Genomic DNA, 23786 nt, shown 5'->3' with positions numbered 1-23786 from the left:
GGAATTCCACAGGTTGACTGTGCGCTTTCTCCACACCACTCATGATTTTATATACCTCTATCATATCCCCCCTTAGTCTCCTCTTTTCCAAGCTGAAAAGTCCTAGCCTCTTTAATCTCTCCTCATATGGGACCCGTTCCAAACCCCTCATCATTTTAGTTACCCTTTTCTGAATCTTTTCTAATGCCAGTGTATCTTTTTTCAGATGAGATGAGGGAACCACATCCATACACAGTATTCAAGATGTGGGTGTACCATGGATTTATATAGGGTAGCACAATAAGTTACTATATGGCAAACTGGCGTTTGAGACTGACTTTCTCTCTTGCTTCCTTGCTCTTTAATAAACATTGTAGCTAATTTGAAAATGGCGATAATTGGCTTTGGCAGAAACAGCATCCAGCCCTTCTCAGCAAGAAGATGGTTAGCTAGGAGAGAAGGTGTAAAGACATTAAACTATACTAAAATGTATTATGGGGATGGAGACTTCTGAAATGCCCATCAGAAAAAAAAACCTCCACAAATTTTCCCAAATCCAGGGAATTCTCAGTCCTGAGTTACCACTATCAGGACCAGCTGTAACATTATTGTAGCAAATGTAGGCCTCTGTCAGGGGATGTGTTGCAGTGCTTAGATTCTAGTGTAGCAGGAATAGAAGTTACTGTGGGACACTTTTATGCTCTGAATTTCCTGTTATTTGTCAATCATTCCTTTTAATTACACATTGTTATTTAGAAACAATATATCTGTTTTGTTTTGTAAACAGAATGCTTCCAAGCTTTGATACTGGTGGATAGAGCTGATGGAAGCAATCTCTTAGCATTGACAAATGGTATGTGTGCATCTCAACTCCATTTATTCTACACTCTCCACTATTTTGTCATCTTGATTTAATCAACAGGAGCATAAAGTTGAATAAAATAAGCCTGAAAAACCTACTAGTATTGCATGTAGACCAACTGTAGTGTTAGTCTAATCAGGCCCTACTGTGTTTTCTTTTTCTTGGTTTTCACAATTGTAGTATGTATGTACGGTTCCCTTCAAGGGAAGATGTGACACCTAAAATGAGAAGCATCATGTTTTCTGGTATAGCAATTAGGGAGAGAAGAAAGGCTGAGCTCTTGATGTATTTCCTGGTCAAGCCATAAAACCTGTGGGGATAAATGTGAGTAGCTTATTTCTTTTAGAAGTAAACAAAGGGTTTTAGAAATGGGGCAGGGAATTCATAATGGAAATGACTAAATTTTTTTTTTGGCTTATCACTTTAGTAATTCCTAAAAGAGCAGAAGAGGAAGGGAGAAGAGGAAAAGCTTGCTGCAGACATTAATGCATTGACAAGCAGCTCATTCATGGTCTGATCCTAGTTCGTGGTTTCTCAACCTTCATTGCACTACCCCTTCTGACACAAAATTTATTACACGACCCCAGGAAGGGGGACTGAAGATCGAGCCCCTCTGCTCTGGGCAGGGGGCCAAAGCTGAAGCCTGACCCCCATCACCTTTGGGTGGGGGGGTTGAAGCCAAAACTTAAGGGCTTCAGCCCCAGGTGGGTGGGGGCTGTAACCTGAGCCCCAGCACCCAGGGCTGAAGTTCTCCGGCTTCAGCCCCAGCTATGGGCGGTAGGGCTTGGACTTTCGGCTTCAGCCCCAGGCCCCAGCAAGTCTAACGCCAGCCCTGGCGACCCCATTAAAACAGGGTCGCAACCCACTCTGGCATCCCGACCCACAGTTTGAGAACCGTTGTCTTAGTTGCTCGAGTTTCCCACTGATGTTAAGTGAGAGTTGCAGGATCATGATGTTAAACTGCAAGGACGATCAAATCTCAGGCTACGTCTACACTACAGACCTTACAGCAGCACAGCCACTGTAAAGTCTCCCTTGTAGCCGTTCTCCCATCAGCATGATTAAACTACTGCCAAGGAGCAGTGGTAACTATGTCCGTGGGAGAGCGTCTCATGCCAACATAGCGCTGTCCATACCGGCGCTTTTGTCAGTGAAACTTTTGTTGGTCAGGGGTGTGAAAAAACCCTCCTGACCAACAAAAGTTTTACCGACAAAAGTGCTAGTATAGACATAGCCTCAGTCTTGTATTAGCACCTATATTAAAAGAATGCCTTTCACCTGGTTTAGGTCCACAATGTGAATTCTCTTTAGTCTAATGATCTGGGGGAGGAATGTCCATGAACTGGTGAATCTAAACCACTGTAAAAACAATGAGGAGTCCTTGTGGCACCTTAGAGACTAACATATTCTCTCTTCCTGTTTGCAACCTGTTAAAACCCACCATTTGTCAAACAGAAATTATAAATATCAGACTTCTCCCTCTCCCCACCCTCTGCCCCATACTTTACTTTTTCTGTAAGGCCTCATGAAAAATGTAGTGATTTGCCTTAGAAGAGGAAGCATTAGTTAACCAGTCCTATTCCCAGTGCTGACAATATCAATGACGCAGGTTTGTAGAGTTTACGTTATTGTATTAATTGTGGGCGATGCAGGTGTGCAGGGCTTAAAATTACTGCACGTTAAGAGAAGTTAGTTTTTGCCTTTGAGTGAAACTTTTGTAAGATCCCTTTCAATTTGATGATCTATTTCATTATACTTTTAGTCTGTCATTAGTTAATTCTGTTTAAAATATAGTATTGCATCATGTGGTGATGTAGAGGACACAATAAATCCAGAAGCTTTTTGTATGTGAATGAATGCTCTGTAGAGTATTTCAATAAAGCATTTACTGAGATGAGGCAATCAGTCTCCCAACATAAAAATAAAGGGCCAAACTGTGTCCTGATTTGCACCTCATAAAACTCTACACCAGGGGTCGGCAACCTTTCAGAACTGGTGTGCTGAGTCTTCATGTATTCACTTTAATTTAAGGTTTCGCATGCCAGTAATACATTTTAATGTTTTTTGGAAGGTCTCTCTCTATAAGTCTATATATTATATAACTAAACTATTGCCGTATGTAAAGTAAGCAAGGTTTTCAAAATGTTTAAGAAGGTTCATTTAAAATTAAATTAAAATGCTGATCTTACGCCACCGGCCTGCTCAGCCCACTGCCAGCCTGGGGTTCTGTTCACCTAGGCCGACAGCAGGCTGAGTTGGGCCTGGGGCCTGGACCCCAGCTGGCAAGGGGCTGGCAGCCAGAACCCCAGACCGGCAGCGGGCTGAGTGGGGCCAACAGCCGGGACCCCAAACCAGCAGTGGGCTGAGCAGCTCAGCCCACTGCCGGTCTGGGGTTCCGTCCACGGGCTCCTACCAGCCAGGGTCCTGGCTGCTGGCCCCGCTCAGCCCGGGATCCCAGCCCTGCCCACATAGAGTGGGTACCTACCTTCTCCCTGGTTCTAGCCCATTCTCTTCCTCTCTGTCTGCACTGAGCTGAGGGTGGGAGTGCACTGAGCACAGGGCTAGGGGTGAAGGCGCAGGCTGGGGGATGGGGTGTAGGGTCTGGCCAGGAGCTAGAATGAGGGAGGGGATTCAGGGTTGGGGCAGGAGGTTTGGCTGTGGAGTGCTTACCGGGGCAGCTCCCATTTGGTGTGAGGGGTGCACGTAGAAATGTGGGAGGGGGGTGCAGGAGCTCCCATCTGGTGCTCACGGGGGGGGTGAGAATGTGGGGGGTGCAAGAGTCAGGGCACAGGGTGTGGGCGGCCTGGGAATGTGTGGGGGTGCAGGAGTCAAGGCAGGAGGTTGAGGGTGTGTGAGGAGGGTGCAGAAGTCAGGGCATGGGGGGGGCTGGGTATGTGGAGAAGTACTGGAGTCAAGGCTGGGGTTGTGGGGGGTGCAGGGGTCAGGGCAGAGGGCTGGGAGTGCGTGAGGAGGGTGCAGGAGTCAGGACAGAGGGCTGGGTGTGTGGGGGGGTGCAGGGGTCAGGGCAGGAGGCTGGAGTGTGTGAGGGGTGCAGATCAGGGCAGAGGGCTGGGATGTGTGTGAGGAGGGTGCAGGGGTTGGGCAGAGGGCTGGGGGAGTGGGCTGGGGTCATGGGGGTGCTCCCAGCCCCCTACCCAGAGCGGCTCACGGCAGGGGGCTGGAGGGGATATGCCCTGATTCCACCCCTCTTCCCCACGGCCCTGTCCCCACCTCTTCTCTGCCTCCTCCACGGAGCAGCAGCTCTGGTTCTCCCCCTCCCTCGCAAGGGCCATCAGCTGATCGGGGGCAGGGAGGAAGAGGAGGAGGGGCAGGCGGGGCCAAGCTTCTTCACCCTGCCCCCATCCGGGGGTGGGGGGTGGAGAAGAGTGGGCTGGGGCAGGCAGGATTTTTAATGGCACACTGCTGCCTGCTGGGGTCCCGGCCTGGCTTCAGCAGCTGGCCCTGAGCGGGGCCGGCGGCTGGGACCCCGGCAGGCAGCAGCGTGCCATTAAAAATCGGCTTGCGTGCCGTCTTTGGCACGTGTGCCATAGGTTGCCGACAACCCCTGCTCTACACACTACACTGGGGTTGCATAATATGCAAGTCAGTTCACAATGTGGCTCAAACAATGCAAACTCTGGGTTATATTTTAGGTTTTTTGTTTTTTTTTTTAATAAACCAATATCTCTACTGTCGCACTATGTATGTATATTTTTTATGTATAGTAGCTGTATGAAATTCCAGGGTTGCAGCTTGATCAAACTTAGAAGATTTAGGGCAGATGCAGTTCAATATTCTGATCCTTGTTGGGGGGAAGGAGGAGATAAATGGTGGTAGCCCATTTCTCTGCAAATTTATCCAAGTCCTGTAGGTCAGTGCTACTCAAAGTGGAGGTGCCAGTCCACGAGCCATCAGCTGCCGGTCTGCGCGCACATCGGGGAAAAAAAATTGCCGGTCCCCCACATCAGCTAGCTTGAGAAGCACTGCTGTGGGTGACGCACTGATCTCTGTTCCACTGGAGAGTCTGTAAGGTTTATCTAAGTTCTCTATTGTAGTTTGTTTTTATTAAACTGTTTCATTAGCACACGCTCTTTTTCTTTCTTTTTGGCTAGTGTAATTCACAAAAGTGAAGTGTCTTTAATGTATTTGGTATCTGATAATGTGGTGACTTCTAAGTTTAATTGTAAAAATGTAATGTGAAGTCTTTGTATATTATTTTTTAAAGTAAACGATGTAACTACTGAAGATGGGATGCAGAGAAGCAAACCTAGGTTACAGCCTTCTATATCAAATGAAAATACAACAGGTTCTCCTTTGTGAGTATACAGGTCACATTTCAGTTTACTGTAGTCCATTCTTTTAAATATTCTTTGTCTTGCACAAGAGACTTTGGCACTAATGCTGTAAAATTAAATGTTTAAACGCAATTTTGAATCGTGGTTATGGCCGAAGCCTTGGAGTTTATAAACTGATCTGTGTGGAAGACTTGAATGCCCTCCAAGTTACAACATGAGGGGGTGTGTTTGCCTGTAGCTAGAGAAGGGATAGAGTGATAAAATTTCGCTGTGTATGAAGGTGTGCAGTTAAAGCCATGGATAATTAAGGTACTGGGCTGGGACTCAGGAGATTTGAGTTCAGTTCCCAGCTCTGCCACAGACTGTGCAGGACCTTGGGCACGTTCAGCTGCTGTTCTGTAAAGGGGGTTTTATGATATTTCCTTTGTCTATCTTGTCTATTTAAAGTGTAAGCTTTTTGGGGCAGAAGCATGCTGTAACAGATTGCTCATACAGTGCCCAGAACAAAGAGGCCTTGATTGCCATTGAAACCTCATGGCACTAGCTTAATACAAATAATGATCCATTGAAACCCTGGACTTCATGATTGGGACCAAGAGTTATTTTCTCCTACTGAAGAATGTTGAACAATTAAAAAACTGAATTTTTTTTGGTAATGCAAGGCATGGTTCAATTTTTTTTTTCTTTTTTTGTGATTCTTAACAGAATGGAGGCGAAAGAAAAATCACACTCAGGGAATGAAGACATATGTAGTGAAACAAGGGAGTTACCTTTAAAACTATGTTACCAGAATCATGACTGCTCTAATGTATGTCTTGCCAACAGACCACTGAACTCATACAAGGGAGAAAACCCTCTTAAAATGCCAATCCTGTGTCATTTCCAGAGACGACATGCAAAAGCAGACTTGCTTTCAAAGTCACTTGATGTGAATTATAAGGCCCCCTGTGGGAGGAGTCTGAGAAACTTTCAAGATGTGCAGAGTTACCTGTTTGAAACAGAGTGCAACTTCTTATTTGTCGATCACTTTTCTTTCAACACATACGTACAGCTGGGCAGAAACACTCTGAACCGAGAAGCACTTGTATTTGATTTTGATATCAGCAATGGAGCAGAGTCTGTACCCATTTCCTTCTGTAACGAAGTTGACAACACAAGATTACCTTATTTTAAATATAGGAAGGCCTCATGGCCACGTGGGTACTATCTGAACAACTTCTCTAGCATGTTTCTTGACTCATGCGACTGTACGGATGGCTGCACAGACAGGTAAGTAGAAAAAGTTGACCTCTAACTAAAGCCCAGTCATATAGGTGCCCTGAATAACATAAAGGGAGACTGTCAAATTTACTGTGTGCATTTAGCAATATAGTAACTTTGTCTAATAATACGCAGGGTAAAAAAAGCCTTTGATGGTCCAAATTAAAAGCTCTAGCTCCGCTGTGCGTGCAGAATAGTGGGGAGCAGCAGATCCACTGCATGCTCCTCCCATCCCCTTGCAGGCTCTTTTTCCACAGGAGTTGAGACTCTCCGGTTATGTAGGGAGTGGGGCCAGAGCCAGACCGGGTGGTGTTCACAATAACCCTTTGTGGCTATAAGAGTGTAAGATAATAGTGACAGAGTCAGTGTTATCTTCTGTTGCTCCCCAATCTGTGTTGTGAACTCTAGTCATTTTCTGGTGGGGGGAGGGAGATGCCGAAGCAGTGGCAGGCTCGGATGCCATGATAGTACAGATTTTGTTCAGTTTGTTTATTTTGTGTACTAGACAGTATTTTGTGTAGTCAGTTTTGCTGAGTCCCCTGGTGTAGTTAGTCCCCACTCCCCCTTGTTGTTTGGACCTTCTACAGGGCACAGGCAAAAGAAAAATTCTTAAAGAAGTAGGAAAATGTGACTGTGGACCAAAAAAATTGGTGGAGGTGGGCCTGAAACTACTTAAAAAAAATAGGTTTCAGATTGACTATATTTAAAGTTAGCTTTGTCTCTTTAACCACATCCTTATTTTCACATGATAGTTTACTGTTGCCTTTCTAGGTCAAAATGTGCGTGCCTACGGCTGACTGCAAAAGGCTGCAATGAAAATTCTGCCTCACCAAGTAACAAAGCATCTTGTGGTTACAGGTATAAAAGGCTGGATGGACCTGTCCCCAGTGGGTAAGACACCTAGAGTTTACACTGGTATTTTATCCACATTCAGTTACAGTATTCAGGCCATGCTTAAACAGCTTTTGGTTAGCCAGCATCTTGGGAAGGGATGGGGGGAGTCGTTCTAGTGATTGTATTGAATGATCATGGTGAAATGGGAAAAGTACTTTCGTTTTGAAAGCCACAGCATGGGGTTTTGTATTACAGGAATTATTTTTTTATACTTCAGCTTGCAAGGCTAGCATGGTAGATCTCAAAGCACTTTACAAAGAGATCACTATCTCCTTACAGATAGAGAAGCTGAGGTACAGACAGGTGAAGTGATTTGTCCAACATCACCAGCAGACCAGTGTCCGTGCTAGGAATAGAGCCCAGGTCTCTCAGGTTCCAGTCCAGTGCTCTGTCCACAAGGCATACTCCCCACTTAGAGTATGTCTACAACTGCAGTTAGACACCTGTGGCTGGCCTGTGCCAGCTGACTCGGGCTAAGGGGCTGTTTAATTGCAGTGTAGACATTCAGGCTGGAGCCTGGGCTCTGGGACCCACCCACACGGTAGGGTCCTAGAGCCTAGGCTCCAACCCAAGCATGTACACTGCAGTTAGATGGCCTCTTAGCCTGAGTCCCACGAGGCCGAGTCAGCTGGCATGGGCTACCTGTAGGTTTTTAATTGTAGTGTAGGCATACCCATAGTGCACGTACTGTGGTAACCTGGAGTTGCCATATCCCAGCTGGCTCTTGTATGACTCCTTACAGAATGAAAGCCCTCACTGAAGTTGTTCCAACATTTTGACAATCAACTCCACCCCAAAATGTCACAAGCTGGGGATATTGTAAAAATCAGAAAAATCCTAGAGTCCTTGACAGCCATGACAAAGTCCATCCAGGTTGATTGTTTGCTCTTTTATGCTTTTAAATATGTTCCAAGAGTAGAAGGGAGTGCTTCGTTCAATCAGTTGTCAAGACTGCAGAATCTATGTTGCATAGCTTACTTAGGTAATATAACTACGGTATATATTACTCACTCATCCCTGAAAATCTGATGGACTCTTGTAAGTGTTCAGTCAGGAATGGGGAAGGCTAAACTCCAGAAGTGCAGTGACTTGCCCATTCTTTTCTAACCAGATGTCTTTGTCTTTTCCGTGAGCTGCTCTTTTATTTGCTTTTGCCAGGTATGAACAAGCAATATTTCATTTTTAATTTCTTTTTTTCTGGCAGAATTTACGAATGCAACTTATCGTGCAAGTGTGACAGAATGAGGTGTCAGAACAGAGTAGCACAGCATGGTATCCAAGTTCGGTTGCAGGTATTCAACACAGACCGGAAGGGCTGGGGCGTCCGCTGTCTAGACGATATTGACAAAGGAACATTTGTTTGTACTTATTCAGGTAACATAAAACAATGCCTGAAAGATTTTAGCACTGTCATTCTCAAACTGTACTTTGTGGAGCCCTTGCTAGAGGTCTGCAAGCTGCAGCATTTTAAGAACCAAGCAGTGAGCAGGATATGCTGGGTTGGGAGGCCAGATACATCCATAAAATCTGCTTTTGAGTGTGCACCAAAGAATAGAAAAAAACTTAGAAAACAACTGTAATCAAGTGGCGCTAGCCAAGCACTCAGATCATTCCAAGGCTAGATTTCTGTGACTCCTATCTCAAAGGTACTATCACTTACCCCACAAGCTTGTCTGTTCTGTGCTAGATTCCACAAGGACAGCTCCCTTGCAGAATGAATGGTGGTTGCATTGCACACTCACAAATAGTGGTCTTGCCCCTGCTAAAAATATAAGTGCAAGGTGAGTCAGAGTGAACATGGACTAAACTAAAAACCTGCTTTTCTTCTAGGCAGGTTAATGAGCAGAGCTGAGCCTCGGGAAATAGGAGATGTCGATCGTGAGGCTGAAAAGAAGGATGCTGTGAATGAAAAAAGTCCCAGCTCACTTTCAGTAAAGAGAAAACTGGACACTACTTGTTCAGATTCGGAGATTGAACTTGTCCAGACTGGTAAAGACAGCATTAACAGGAGGTGTGAAACTTTATCTCAGCCTGCAGATGATGAATATAAACCAGTTGTGTAAGTTGTAGTAGCAGATTTAAGGTAAAGATAGACTGTATGCTACTATTATAGACTATTCAAAAAAGAACTAGACAAGTTCATGGAGGATAGGTCCATCAATGGCTATTAGCCAGGATGGGCAGGGATGGTGTTCTTAGCCTCTGTTTGCCAGAAGCTGGGAGTGGACGCCTGGGGATGCATCACTTGATGATTCTGTTCATTTCCTCTGGGGCATCTAGCATTGGCCACTGTCAGAAGACAAGATACCGGGCTAGATGGACAATTGGTCTGACCCAGTATGGCCATTCTTATGTTCTCATCCCATAGCAATACCCACAGTGGAGCTTGAGTGTGTTCAACGAAGCAGTCTTTTTCATATTTTTTTAAGCTTATTTTTTTATATTTCTTCAGGCAGGACACAGTTGTTTCTATGAATTAACTTTATTCCCAACCCATCTGGAACTGCCTTGGTATTTTCCAGAAATCACATTAGTCTCCTGAATGAATACATGTTTGTACTTGAGCTCTCATGGTTATAGTTCATTATGTTATTTGAAAAGGGAGCAATGACTTTCATATTTTTCTCCAACCGTGCAGTATTTTAAATTAATCACTAATTGTCCTGTCCTCCTCCTTTTCCCCCCAACCCTTCACTTCTCAGCATTTTGAACTGTTGTAGCTAGAGACACTAAGGTCTGGTCTACACTACAGGGTTAGTTCAGCACAAGGCAGCTTACGTCGCCCTAACTATGGAAATGTCTGTGCTTAAATTTCACTCCCACCAAAGCAATAACTCCACACCCACAAGCAGCGTAGAGTTCAGGTCAGTGTAGTTAGGTCAACATAACACAGTGTAGACACTGTGTTGCTTACAGCAACTGTTAGTGGCTTTCAGGAGCTGTCCCACAATGCCCCGTGCTGACAGTACAATCAATACAAGTGCTCCTGGTGAGGATGTGCACCGCCGACACAAGGAACACCATGTAGACATGTAAAAGCGATGTCACTACTGTGGTGACTGAATGACGATGTAAGTTAGGTTGACTTAATTTTGTAGTGTAGACATAGCATAAGGCCCTAATCTTGCAATCAGTTTCATGGAGATGTAATAGTGTGTTCAGTGAGGGGAGCTCATCTCGGGAGCTTTAGCAGCCTATGAGAATTTCCAAAAGCAAATGATGGCTTGTCTGTAAAGTAAACTTGTTACTCTGGCAGCATGGGTGGCAGATGAAAGGGGGGGGAGGCTAGCTCCCTGCCCCGCCTCTTCCACCTGCGCCCCACACACACTCCACCCCTGCTCTGCCCCGGCCCTGTCCTCTCCCCGCTTACGGTGTCTGATCACAAGACACACGCCCCCAAAAAACCCTGTCCCTCCTCACCCCCCCTTTCCCCCGCCATCCAGTCCCTCACCGGGTCACCCACCTACCACATACCTCCTCACTCCTCCTGTTGCTCACCTCCTCACCCGTCCGCTGCGAGAACCCCACAAACTGCCACTTGCCTCCTCACCACGTCCCTCCTTGCCCCTCCACAGAGGTGGAGGGGAGTGGAAGAGAGGAGAGACACTACGAGCAGTGGGGACCTCTGGAGAGGGGAGTGTGGAGTGGAGGAAGACTTATCAGGCAGCAGCAGATGGTGCGGCCCTTGAGGAAGGGGTGGAACAGGGAGGGGAAGGGGCAGGGCAACAATAGCCTAGGTGTCCGGCAGCGGGTCAATGGTGGCTGTATCAGGGGGCCTGTTATACTCTCCACCCATGTTTGGCAGGCAGCATGATGTAGTCTTTACAGGAAAAAGCCAAAAGTCAGATCTTCTGAATTCTATTCCCTGCGACCTCTGAAACTTTCTCCCTCAGTTTACCCCTCCATATAGTGGGTGCAAATCTTTAGTACCTCATGCTAGAGGTTTATTGTGAGGCTCTGTAAAGCACTTTGAGATCCTCAGATAGCCAGCTCTTTAAAAGAGCTACAAATATTTTGGATGGAATCTTCCCTGCACACTGTCTCTCAAAACACTTGGGTCAGACAGTAAATCAGAAGTTGTGAGCAAGGCAGTGACTGCATGTGTATATTTTCAATCGTGAGATGAAAGGTGGTGGAAAGCTACAGGAAGGAGGACAGCTGGTCCCAAATTTCAGGAGCTGTAGGAGAGAAGGCTTTTGCAGTAACATGGTCAAGACTGTGGAGAGTCAGAGAGGGGAGTAGAGAGAGGAGGTCTCTGAGGTAGGCTGGAGCAAATCACAAGTGATTCAGATACATATTTTTTGTATACACAAACTATAACTATGAAATTGATAGCAAAGCTGACACACGCTCGTTTCCATAAACAAAGCCAATTGTCCGTATTTAGACTTGCCTTTTCAGCACCACTGAAACCTAATCCTATTTGGAATGAATCACTGTATAAATTATATAGTTATCAGTGATTAGCCAAATTTTACTAATATTATACATAATATAAGATACAGGAAACACCATTTTTAAGCTATATTTACTACACCATTATGCTAGATTTTACTTGATTATTTCCAGTATTTAGAAGAAGAAAGATTCAAACTCCTGTGTTAAATTCCTACCGGCAGGGAGCACTTTTTTTTTGTAAAGTTCCAAAAATAAAAAATAAACCATCAGACCAAAGATCACGAGAGAATGTTAACATGATTGGCATGGGGTCATGAATACAGGTTGTGTTGTACAGGACAACTAGACTGTAATCCACAAACCAGTATCGTGTCACTGCTTATGTTGTTTCACTTCAGCTTCTGAACTTAACATAGGTACCGCAATCTTAAAGAAATCTAAAAGGATAATATTTTTTGACTCCATCTGTAGCACAGGAAAAATCATGACCTCTATATGAGGGGTAGGGTTATATTAATTTTGTAGATAAGATTTCTGGAGCAGGGACAGTCACTTACTGTATGATCCTACAGGTGACTAGCACAGTACAGCTCCATCCTGGCTGATGCCTGTAGATGCTACTGCAATGTAAATGTCTCATAATATTAAACCAAAGCTGACTTTGAATAAAAAGTTTAATTTCTAAGGGTCATATCCTACCTTTCCCTTCTGTTAAGAGGGTGTGCCAGGGTGCTCCACTCACTGCTAGGATGGCGCCTCCTCCTGGTCACTCTGGGGAATAACTGATCAGGTCAGCACCCCTTCCCACGGTTGCTAGCCATCCCTCTGTCTCTCTCTGCCAGTCTGCAGCCCCTCTCTCGCTCCACAAACTACTGCCGCCTCTTTGTGACTTGGCCCTCCGGCCATGTCACCAAATGGTTCCCCTTTTGGGTTGGAAAGTCTTTCCTTGCCAGCAGTCCTAGGCAGTCGTTCCATTCACTGCCTTGTAGTGCTTCTCCCTCAGTGGCTGGCAGGGGAACCTGGGCCCACCTTCTATTCTGGGTTCCAATTAAGGGACCCTTTAGTCAGGAGACAAGGTCTGTTCCCTTCTAGACCTTACTGCCTTTCCCTGATCCCTGTCCTACCTTCCTGGCCTCCTCCCTCTGTGGGTTGGCCAGCCCAAACACACCTCTCCTTCTCCCAGAGAGTGACTGCAGACTTTCCCAGCAGCCCCTTTCTGCTACCAATTTCCAGCCTGCCTTTATAGCCCCAGCCCAGCTCCTTCCTCCTCAGCTGGGCTCCCTCACTCTGTCAGGGGATTACTTGGCCACCTTACTCCTCTCAGTCATGGCCTGTTGGGTTAATTAGCCCCCTTCTTAGTCTGCAGTAACCCTTTCAGGGCAAGTGTGGGGTGAACACCGCATTACAGGGAGTTAAGGTTCTTTTAGTCTTCATAGGATTTTGTTTGTTTCAGTGGTATGTTTACAGTCTCTCTCCTTGCAAATTGTGCCTTCCAGTTTGAGGTATTAACAGCTATAGCACGGAAAACCCAGAACCCTGAATGTAGATACTCTTAGTTCAGTGATGAGCATGGTACAAGAACCTAGATGGATGAATAGATAGAATTTGGCTCTTGACAGGAACATTAAGGAAGAACTGATTCAGTTTGTTTTTAAAATGTCTGTGGGATATACAAGCAACTCTCAGTCTCCTTTAACAGTAAAGCATGAACAGTGTATGATGGACCGCCTTTTAAGAGTATCAGTGAGGCCAAATCCTGCAGTCTCTGCTGAGGCAAAACTGCCACAAGATTTCTACTATCAACTGCAGGCTTTGCAGTCTGTTCTGTACAAACTGGAAAATATTAGCGAAATAGGTGTTGCAAGAGTTCTTTTATCAGTCTTTAGTTTTGCATAAAATCCTTTTGCCATCTCTGTGCAGGGTTCAGAAATATGGATATAATCCAAGGAATCTGAGAAGCCCAGCCATTAGGCCTAAAACCAGAACTGCTATGCTTCAGACTCGCCGGCTAAAACTGGTAAAAATGCCAAATAACTGATTGTATTCAAAATTCTACATATTCAGTGAAGTGGGAAGGCAGTTATTTATGACCTTATATCAGTACACACGGCAAGATTTTTTTTTAAACAACCTTTCTTATTTGAATCTATCATGGGACTTCTGCGAGACAGCCCCGCCTGCTGCTGGCATCCCTTCCCCCGTCTCCCTGCCAGCATGTGCACAGTATGTGCTCCTTGAGGTGTCTCTGAGACTAGCACAGCCTCCTCACCGCCCTTCCCTGTACATATATGCAGCCCCCAGGACTGTCTCCAGGAAACAACACTCCCTCAAATTGTAAGCAACTATCTCTCCTCCCTGCAACTGCAACATCTTCCATGTCCCGCCTAACTGATGAAATAGGAGAGGAAAAGATAAACACTTTTGGGAGCCAAACTCAAAGCTGCAGCATCCCTTGCTGCACTAGTGGTCAGGGCCTTATGCTCTGCAGCTACAGCGCAGGCTGGAGAATTTGATCTGCTACATGGTCTGATATGGAGCGGCAGGAAGTATTCGCTCAGGACACATGCACAAGAGGAGGTGCTGGTCGCATGTGAGTTGGCCATGCTAGTATCAGTGAGTGATTAGCTTCACAGGTGATTCACGCAACATGTATGAGAGCTTCATACCAGAAACAGACAGACAGTATTGGAAGTTCCATGATTAGTCACTGGTTTGTAATGAAAGGGGAGGAATCTTGCTGACCCAGTCCATTTCAGTTAGCTCTGCATACAGAGCTAGCTTACGCCCTGATTCAGCAAAACACTTAAGCATGTATTTAAGCATGTGCTTAAAACCTATTGATATGAGTGGGAGTTAAAGTGAAACCCATTCTTAAGTATTTTGCTGCATTGGAGCCTGTGTTCTGGGAGGCTTGTCTCGATAATTCTGAATTATGATGTCTAGGCTTGGGATTTAGCCTGTTAAAACTCACTCAGTCAAAACAACAGATTACAGTAGATTTGAAACTTGAACTCCAGGGCCTTTAAGCCCAGTTGTCTTTGGCTCTTGATGCAGAGATACATAGAACACAGTACCTCACAACCTTATTTCTTTTAAGGGAGTCGCTACACTGGTGCACGATGCCAGCTCAGATGAAGATGAGAGTTCTCAGCCCCAGCCGTCAACCAAAACAAAACTAACCACGGGAACCAAAAAAGAAAAGGAAAGTAGGTTTGCAGAGCTATAAATATTACACTGGTTAGCACGCTTGTGCCCAGTCAAGCGATACAGTTGCACTGTAGAAAACAGTCTTTGAATGTGTGCAAGCCTGTTCAAATGCCATATCTCTAACTACAGTGGCATTATCTGTGTAGCACTTAGTGTGTCCTACCAACAAACCTTAGCAGCCACTCAGATTATTATTTACTACACCATAGGTGTGGATAGTGCTTAAAGACTCAGAATTTAAAAAGAAATAAAGGTTCCCTGCCCTGAGTAGTCTACAGTGTTATGGCCTGATCCTGTAAGATCCGAGCACTCCTGGAAAGGTGGTAAGCATCCTGTACTTCTGCTGTCTCCAGTGGAAGTTTGGGGAGGCGAAGGGCAGAATTGGGCTATTTTATTAGGCTGACACAGCAATGGTTTGCAATAAGCAAAGAGGGGCAGGGAGATATGGGAGAAAGAAGGGCACAGCTGTAAAAGATCCTGGGAAACATATGCTGTTGAATATGCATCTTATTAACACCTTATTAAAATTTGGGATGCTGTGCGGAATGCAGGTGGAGATTGACATTAAAATACCAGCTGGAAGAAGTGAGTTCTGAGAAAGGATCTGAAATAGGAGTGCGGGGAGAGACTGGATCATGCACAAGGTTTGGGGGCTATTCCAGGCACTGAGGGGGAAGCATAGGCATTTATGGATAATGACATGGGAAGCAAGAAATTGAGCTGAATTATCAGTGCAGAGTGCTAGTGGGGCTTTACGGAACCAGTAGAGGTGAGGTATGGATAGGGGCAGAGCTTCTGTTATGCTTCTGAAGGTGACAAGGAATCATTTGAGATCCATACATACCAGAGGAAATAAGCCAGTTCAGGAGTGGGTGGGCATTTAGGGTCAAATAAGCCAAACACATTTAAGTTTGCAATGTTACCCTTATTATCATTGCTGAGTCATTTTCAGTTGGTGCAAACAAATAATGTGTTCTTTTGATCTCTTGAAATTGATCTGTTGATAGAACTCAAACTGCAGGAAAAGCTAGGAGAACAAGAGGAGGCCATGCAGTCTGAGCCAAGCATCACAGATACTGTAAAATCTAAAGAAAAAAGGCCATCTCCAGAAGATGCAAGAGGTGGTAAATCAGCCAGGCTAGATGATACACGTGCTATGAAACAGTCCATGGACGTAATCCAAAGAGACGGCTTCAAAGAGGAAAAAAATAGGAGATACACACAAGATCCGCTCTGTAATGAGGAGGCAGAAGGTGATGAGACCCATCTGAAGAATTCTAATAAAGAAAATATTTATTTATTGGATGCCACAAAAGAAGGAAATGTGGGCCGATTTCTTAATGTAAGTAATCACTGGTAAATGTGTGTGCTGTTAAATCACTTTAATTTTTTTTTAAATTTGTTTATTTGCACAAACAAAAGGTATTAATGAGTATTTCAAAATTCGACTCTTCTCTTCTCCCAGGATGAGTAGTGTGTGTTTTTATTTTGGGGCAGGAAATCAAATAGCCCTAGATTATGAGGATTCTCTGTTTCCTTGCTGCATGTTGAATGGCCTTGCCACTGGGTGCTACACTGGATCAGAGCGTGGGCTGGATGCTTGACTAGATTGCGGGTCTCCTTTCAGCCCCATTCATATTCCGAGGCCATTGTAAACTGTCGTTTGTGTCAATTCAGGGATATGTTACATAATGCTGGGTGAAATTTCCATCCTTACTCCTGACCTGTACACATGTAAAAACTGTCTACTAAAGAATCCTTCCCAGGTTTCACACTCAACCTAGCGCATGCTGAGAAGGGACCTGGCTGTTCTAGGCAGTGCTGTGTAGATATCCACATTATCCATGTATATACTCAATAAATCTGCCAATTGATTTAATTCAATTGATTGAATTTTCAAAATGCTCCCAGCGATATGCGTACTAGAAACTCTCATCTGCACACGCATAAGACTGGCCTTGTTTTTCCCATGGGCATTTATAGGTATGTCAAGCCAAAATCTGCACAAACGTTGACATTATGCTCCTTAATGTAGAACAGAGATAATGATAACCTGTCACATGACTGTCCACATGCATACACCTGTGTGTGTCCAACTGCGCTTGGTAAAATTTGAACTTTATTTTTTTGTAATTTTGATGATTAATATCAATTTTTATTTAAGCATTTTTTCCCATTTTAAACCATTTTAATTTTCAGCTGTGAGAAATTAAGAGGGGTTGGAGTTAGTGCAGCGCTGATAGCAGGGCAGCAGGGGGCTGCCTGTGCAGGTGAGGGGCCTGAGATGCCAAGGCACAAGGAGCCAGGGAGGCTGTGGTCCTGGCCCAGCCCCAGGCCAGGGCTGTGAGGAGCAGGATGAGTGAGTGAATGGGACCATGACAGCGAAGCTGCAGAGGACTCCCAGCACAGCTGCAGAGCCAGTGACACTTGATACTTGCAGGTGCAGGCTGTGGTCCTGCTGGGGCAGAGCAAAAACCCCTGGCCCGGGCTGCGAGGAGGCTTCCCCGCTGCTGAATGGCTCCTGCCCGAGGATGGCCCTGTACTCCAGGCCGTGACAGTAGAGCTGCAAACGGCTCCCTGCATGGCCACGGGGCCAGTGACACTGGATTCCTGCAGGCACTGATCTTGAGAGAGGCTGCCATTGATGGATGTTTTTTCGTCCATTTCTGTGTGTTAGGTGAAATCAATATTTACTGGTACCTAACTACGTAAATCAAACCCTGCCAACCCTCCCTAACTGTAAGCACTCCTCACCTCTGCCTGGCAATTTCCACACGCTTGGAATTGTTTTATTCATGCCTGTGCTCCCAAAGATTGCTCTCTTATCTGACAGCGTAGCATCTTTAATTTATTATTGATGGTGATGACTTTTGTTCCTGTGTCAAATTAAGAGAGAAAAATCTCACCATAAACTATTTAAGTGCAGATTGACAAAAGAACTTTATTATTCGAGACAAAAAATTGTTATTTTAGAAATGCTGGAGATAGTCCTTCCCTCCAAGTGACCTAATTATAGCAAAAACTGCTGCATGCTAAATGTGGGTGGTGAAAGAGTGGCAAGAGGGATGTCTTTTCTCTTTTTTTTTTTAAGTATGTTACAAATGTTTGGGGGTAAAACATATAAACATTCTACAGCCAGAGACTGAGCATCCTACTGATTAATTTTAAATCAATTATTTTGTTTCACAGCATAGCTGCTGCCCAAATCTCTTTGTACAGAGTGTTTTTGTAGAGACGCACAACAGAAATTTCCCTTGGGTGGCATTCTTCACAAACAGGTTGGAACTATCTTTTTTTTAATGTTCATTCAAAGCAAAACTGTTAGAAAAGTATCACATTATTTTCCAGTAGACAAGTGTCCCAATGACAAAAAACACATTCTTATTGATCTCATCAGAGACCAAGGCCTGAATGGGTAAGGGAACTAAACTACGTTGTCACCACCAGAGAGATTTTTCTCTAGTGTTATGTGGGGAAAGCTTGCCTTGTGGCTTCCAGTGCTATACCTGTTCTGTGGAAGTATGGGCCTTGTCTTCAGAACTGTCCATTGGCAATCATTTATAAGCATTCTATTCACTGCACAAAAAATAATTGTTCCTTCTAGTATATTTTCCTAGTGGGTTGGCTCAGAGAGAGAGCATGAGGAACTTGCCATTACCCTAGGTCTTGAAGTCCTTAGACAGAATCATTCTAGAGAGCTAATGTGGTTCCATTAAAACCTATCCTCCAGGAATTCTTGCAAGCCACGAAGGCTGTGGTTATACAGCAAAGAAAAATCCACAGAAGGCCCGTGCCAGCCGACTGGGGTTGGGGCTCTGCGGCTATTTCATTGCTGTGTATACTAATGGGCGTGGAGTGGGAGGGTCCCAGAGCTCGGGTTCCCACCCAAGCCCGGAAATCTACACAGCAATGAAACAGCCCTGCCAGCTGACTTGGGCTTGCAGGGCTGTTTCATTGCTGTGTAGATTTCCGGGCTTGGGTGGGAACCCGAGCTCTGGGACCCTCCCACTCCACGCCCATTAGTATACACAGCAATGAAACAGCCCTGCAAGCCCAAGTCAGCTGGCATGGGCCAGCCACGGATTTTTTTTTTTTTTTTGCCATGTAGACATGACGCTCTCCATATCCAGTGTATGGTATTCCAGGGTTTGATTGATGGTACGCTGTAGTTAGTGAGACTAGACTACTTCTACTGCCATTCAGACTCTTATATGGATTTTTAGCTGAATTTATGTAGCCATCAGAGAGAGTTGTGTTTGACCTCTGCAACCCAGATCCCAGGACCTGATAAAAGTCTGAGCACATCCTAGGTTTTTCTAATAGAACATTCACAAGTGGGTTGCACACTCTGTTGCTTCTGAGGCAGAGCACATTGCACACAGCAGGGGCTCCTGGTTGCATTCCTTCATTTCCCACCTGCACCCTTCACAGTTCTCTCTGTGCCACCCTCCCTTCATCCCACTATTTCAGGAACCCCCTGCAAGTAGTTGGTGGCAAATTGCGAACACAGTACAGAGGTAGATTCGGTTAATAAACATATTAACTGACAGTGTTTTTGTTTCCTAGGCATGTGAAAGCTGGAACCGAACTCACCTGGGATTATGGTTATGAAGCTGGAAGCATGCCAGAGACAGAGATCTCCTGTCAGTGTGGGGTTCAGAAGTGCAGGAAAAAAATATTATAGAAAAATGTTTACAACTACCCCCACGTCCATGTAAATTTGAAATTCACTTGCAAAGGACTATACTTTGTGCAGCAGAATTACAATTCTCCAGTGGACTCATACAAGCCTGTGCGCTAGACTAATTTAATCCCTTCCAAGTAAGGGGCCGGTGCTGATGAGATGTGTGAATCTGATTATTTTTAAATGTGCCACTGCTTGCTTTTTCGTCTGTAGCAGAAGAAATGTGTTTGTCATAAGCAAAAGCATAAAACTGTACCTAGGCTATTTCTTTGCTCTGGGCTTGTTTTTTCTCATTCAAAAATGGAAGTGAGTGGCATTGTAGCTAATAAGATGTAAAGCAATGTTTATACAGCAGCCTCAGTCCTTTGGGTTTTTTTATTTTTAATTGATTGGAACTTGACTTCTGGAGAAAATATGGAAAGACCTGCTGTGTTTGACTGCTTGTAGCATCTTCTACAGCTTATTTAGTACAAGCTGTAGTCTATTATGAGTCATAAGTATGAAACAAGCCAGGCCTATGCACCTTCCCTTAGGCATCAGGGAATAACTTATGGTCTGAGTACTTTAGCTCTGAGTCAGCTCTCAGCACCATATGCCTTTGAGCCAGAATTGCTTGTTGCTGTAGAGCACAACAATATATGTAATAATTTTCAACTAATGACTTGCAGGAAGCTTTAGAGTAGCAGCCGTGTTAGTCTGTATCCGCAAAAAGAACAGGAGTACTTGTGGCATCTTAGAGACTAACAAATTTATTAGAGCATAAGTTTTCGTGGGCTACAGCCCACTTCATCGGATGCATAGAATGGAACATATATTTAGAAGATAGATATACACATACAGATAAGTTGGAAGTTGCCATACAAAGAGAGGCTAATTAGTTAAGATGAGCTATTATCAGCAGGAGAAAAAAGCTTTTGTAGTGATAATCAAGATGGCCCATTTAGACAGTTGACAAAAAGGTGTGAGGATACTTAACATGGGGAAATAGATTCAATATGTATAATGACCCAGCCACTCCCAGTCTCTATTCAAACCCAAGTTAATGGTGTCTGGTTTGCATATTAATTCAAGCTCAGCAGTTTCTCGTTGGAGTCTGGTTTTGAAGCTTTGTGTTGCAAAATTGCCACCTTTAAGTCTGTTACTGAGTGGCCAGAGAGGTTGAAGCGTTCTCCTACCGGTTTTTGAATGTTATGATTCCTGTTGTCAGATTTGTGTCCATTTATTCTTTTGCCTTGAGACTGTCCGGTTTGGCCAATGTACATGGCAGAGGGGCATTGCTGGCACATGATGGCATATATCACATTGGTAGATGTGCAGGTGAACAAGCCCCTGATGGCGTAGCTAATGTGATAGGTCCTATGATGGTGTCACTTGAATAAATATGTGGACAGAGTTGGCATCGGGCTTTGTGCAAGGATAGGTTCCTGGGTTAGAATTTTTTGTTGTGTGGTTGCTGGAGAGTGTTTGCTTCAGGTTGTAGGGCTGTCTGTAAGCGAGGACTGGTCTGTCTCCCAAGATCTGTGAGAGTGAGGGATCATTTTTCAGGATAGGTTGTAAATCTTTGATGCACTGGAGAGGTTTTAGTTGGGGGCTGAAGGTGACCGCTAGTGCCATTCCGTTATTTTCTGTATCCTCACACTTTCTTGTCAACTGTCTAAATGGGCCATCTTGATTATGACTACAGAAGTTTTTTTCTCCTGCTGATAATAGCTCATCTTAATTAATTAGCCTCTCACAGTTTGTGTGGCAACTTCCAATTTATCTGTATGTATGTGTATATATATATATCTTCTTACTATATGTTCCATTCTATGCATCCGATGAAGTGGGCTGTAGTTCACGAAAGCTTATGCTCAAATAAATTTGTTAGTCTCTAAGGTGCCACAAGTACTCCTGTTCTTTTTGCAGGAAGCTGTTCCTGGTCCAGGGGAAGTTCAGGGTTTTCAGTGTTGTGTGAATTCTTGCCACAGTTTGCTCTTAAACTGTGCACAAAAAAAGTCGTAAGAATCTGGCGATTTAAAAACGGGTCATTTGTGGGACCTGCTCTATCTCGGTAGTCCCTTGACTGAATGACCCCAAATTTGCAACACACGCTGTTCCCCAGCTCCTGATACTGCACATACTTTTTCAAGGTAGCCTGCCTATGCCATCTGGATTTTACAGCAAATTGAAAATGCAGCTGTAAACAGAAACTCCATTGCAAGTTAACTTATTGTGTGTGGCTAGGTGCCATTCCATAACCCTACAGTGACCAACCGGGGCATTGGCTGTGGTGCTCAAGAAGGGGAGAGAGGTTCTGTTGGAAACCATTGTCCCTAAATTTGAAATAGAATGTTTTTCAAAAGTTATAGTTACAGCAGTGAGACACTTTACTATAGTACGTAAAGTAAAACTCAGTGGGGTATCAAGACCTACATAGTTTCTGAAGATGAGGAAAAAAATAAATCCCCTAATTACAGCTATCCTATGAGGAAAAGTCTAACAGAAAATCCTGTAATGAAAAAGGCATCTTCAAAGATAACCTTCCTAAGAGGGATATTTGCCTATAGACTTGTAAAAAAGCTTCTTTCAAGTTGAAAGGGACAACTTTACACCAGTCGCATGATGTTGCTAATACTAACCCGAAGTGGACTGTATTTAGGTAAAGACAGCTGCGACTAATAAAGTAGCTAGAACATCACGAGGCAGTTACAAGCGGAGAATAAAGATTCTCCTGTTTCTGCTAGCCAGTCCACTATACAAAAAAAAGCTACGAGGAGTAAAAAACCCACGTCTTCAGATACATCTGAAGATGTGGGGTTTTTTACCCACGAAAGCTTATGCCCAAATAAATCTGTTAGTGTTTAAGGTGCCACCGAACTCCTCGTTTTTGTGGATACAGACTAACACAGCTACCCTCTGATAAAAAAAAAATTGCTGTTTGATTTCCTGCCTATGGTGTGAAGAATGCAGAAGGCTGGCACAAGAGTAGACTATGAGACTCATATTAGATTAATGAATGTGGAGAGAAGTCATTTAAATTAAAATGGTTGGGAATGGGTATATTTGGACAGTATGTGTCATGGACAGTTTTTTAGTGAGTGCTTTTGTGATATTCACCAAGCTATACAGGAAGGAGGATGAGCTTGTTGTCCTCTCCCTCAATCCATTGAGGGGGCTTCATTTACGTAAGGTTTCAGAGTAGCAGTTGTGTTAGTCTGTATCCACAAAAAAAGGAGGACTTGTGGTACCTTAGAGACTAACAAATTTATTTGCGCATAAGCTTTTGTGAGCTACAGCTCACTTCATCAGATGCAGTGATGAAGTGAGCTGTAGCTCACGAAAGCTTATGCTCAAATAAATTTGTTAGTCTCTAAGGTGCCACAAGTCCTCCTTTTCTATTTACATAAGGCTGCATATGTTAGACTAAACTATGGTCTACTTAACTCCAGCATGCCAAACAACTTTCAGCTATGTGTCTTGTGTACATAGATAGGAGAACACAAATCACTGATTAGTCTCTTTGCCACGACTGAAAAGTTCACCAATGTGTGTGCAAGTGAAACTCCAGGATAAGGCCCTGGAAATACAAATGATAACATTCTTGTAGGAGAAATGCTAGCTTTCTATTTATTTTTGCTGGGGCAAAAAGGAATACTGATGGATATTGACTAAGCCAAAGCTACTTCAGTGGTTCACCTTGTAGAATTTCTGCCAAATATTCCCTCAGAAATGAGGATTGGGGTGTGGGGGCATTTACTATATGGAGCTCTCATGGCAATGGTAGTGTAGCCATGCCACGGAATAGGCCTTTCTAGATGGGTTTCAGGTGTGGGTAGGCAGATGGAGCCTGGCTCTGTAGGGGGTTTTGGGAAGGAATGTCTTTTTCTGGCTGGAGAGCTAACTGGATTGTCAACTCCAAAAGTTAAAAAATCAGAGGATTGGCCCCAAAATAATATGATTTTCTTTTAAAATGTTCTTTGATTTTTGAGTTTCCCATGCCAACCACCAACGTGCAGGTGAGAAGTGTTGCCAATATTCCAGGTTTATAGTGAGTAAGGTGATTTTGGCCCCAGCTAAAGGAGCTCTCACAACTGGAAGCCCAACCCAGATCTGGGCCCCATTGTGCTAGACGCTGTACAAATGCATAGTAAGAGATGGTCCCTGCTCTGAAAGGTTTTACAGTCTAGTGCAAAGCATAGTGGTCAGTTTGACTTGGGATCTAGAA

The 23786-nt window shown here is 44.3% G+C and overlaps 1 protein-coding gene across 9 annotated transcripts in view; it reads left to right on the top strand.

Annotated features, from left to right (window-relative positions):
- Window positions 1-19843, top strand: part of SETDB2 (SET domain bifurcated histone lysine methyltransferase 2) — a 42259-nt gene extending 22416 nt beyond the window's left edge. For 6 of the 9 annotated variants that reach the window (XM_084622406.1, XM_084622403.1, XM_084622405.1 and 3 more), the window contains 11 exons: window positions 767-832; window positions 5067-5157; window positions 5842-6405; window positions 7168-7287; window positions 8495-8664; window positions 9121-9349; window positions 13609-13705; window positions 14786-14894; window positions 15903-16237; window positions 18085-18173; window positions 19462-19843. In XM_084622406.1, coding sequence (XP_084478532.1) covers window positions 767-832; window positions 5067-5157; window positions 5842-6405; window positions 7168-7287; window positions 8495-8664; window positions 9121-9349; window positions 13609-13705; window positions 14786-14894; window positions 15903-16237; window positions 18085-18173; window positions 19462-19579 — 1988 coding nt within the window. In that variant the 3' untranslated portion in view covers window positions 19580-19843. The remainder of the gene's footprint in view (window positions 1-766; window positions 833-5066; window positions 5158-5841; window positions 6406-7167; window positions 7288-8494; window positions 8665-9120; window positions 9350-13608; window positions 13706-14785; window positions 14895-15902; window positions 16238-18084; window positions 18174-19461) is intronic. The other 3 variants (XM_084622407.1, XM_084622409.1, XM_084622408.1) reach the window with 3 other exon arrangements.
- Window positions 19844-23786: the final 3943 nt, after the last annotated feature.

This window comes from Lepidochelys olivacea, assembly GCF_965140295.1.
Source record: "Lepidochelys olivacea isolate rLepOli2 genome assembly, chromosome: 1".
Taxonomy (NCBI): Eukaryota; Metazoa; Chordata; order Testudines; family Cheloniidae; genus Lepidochelys; species Lepidochelys olivacea.
Note: the sequence above shows the minus strand (reverse complement) of the source record. Positions and strands in the feature narration are given on the sequence as shown.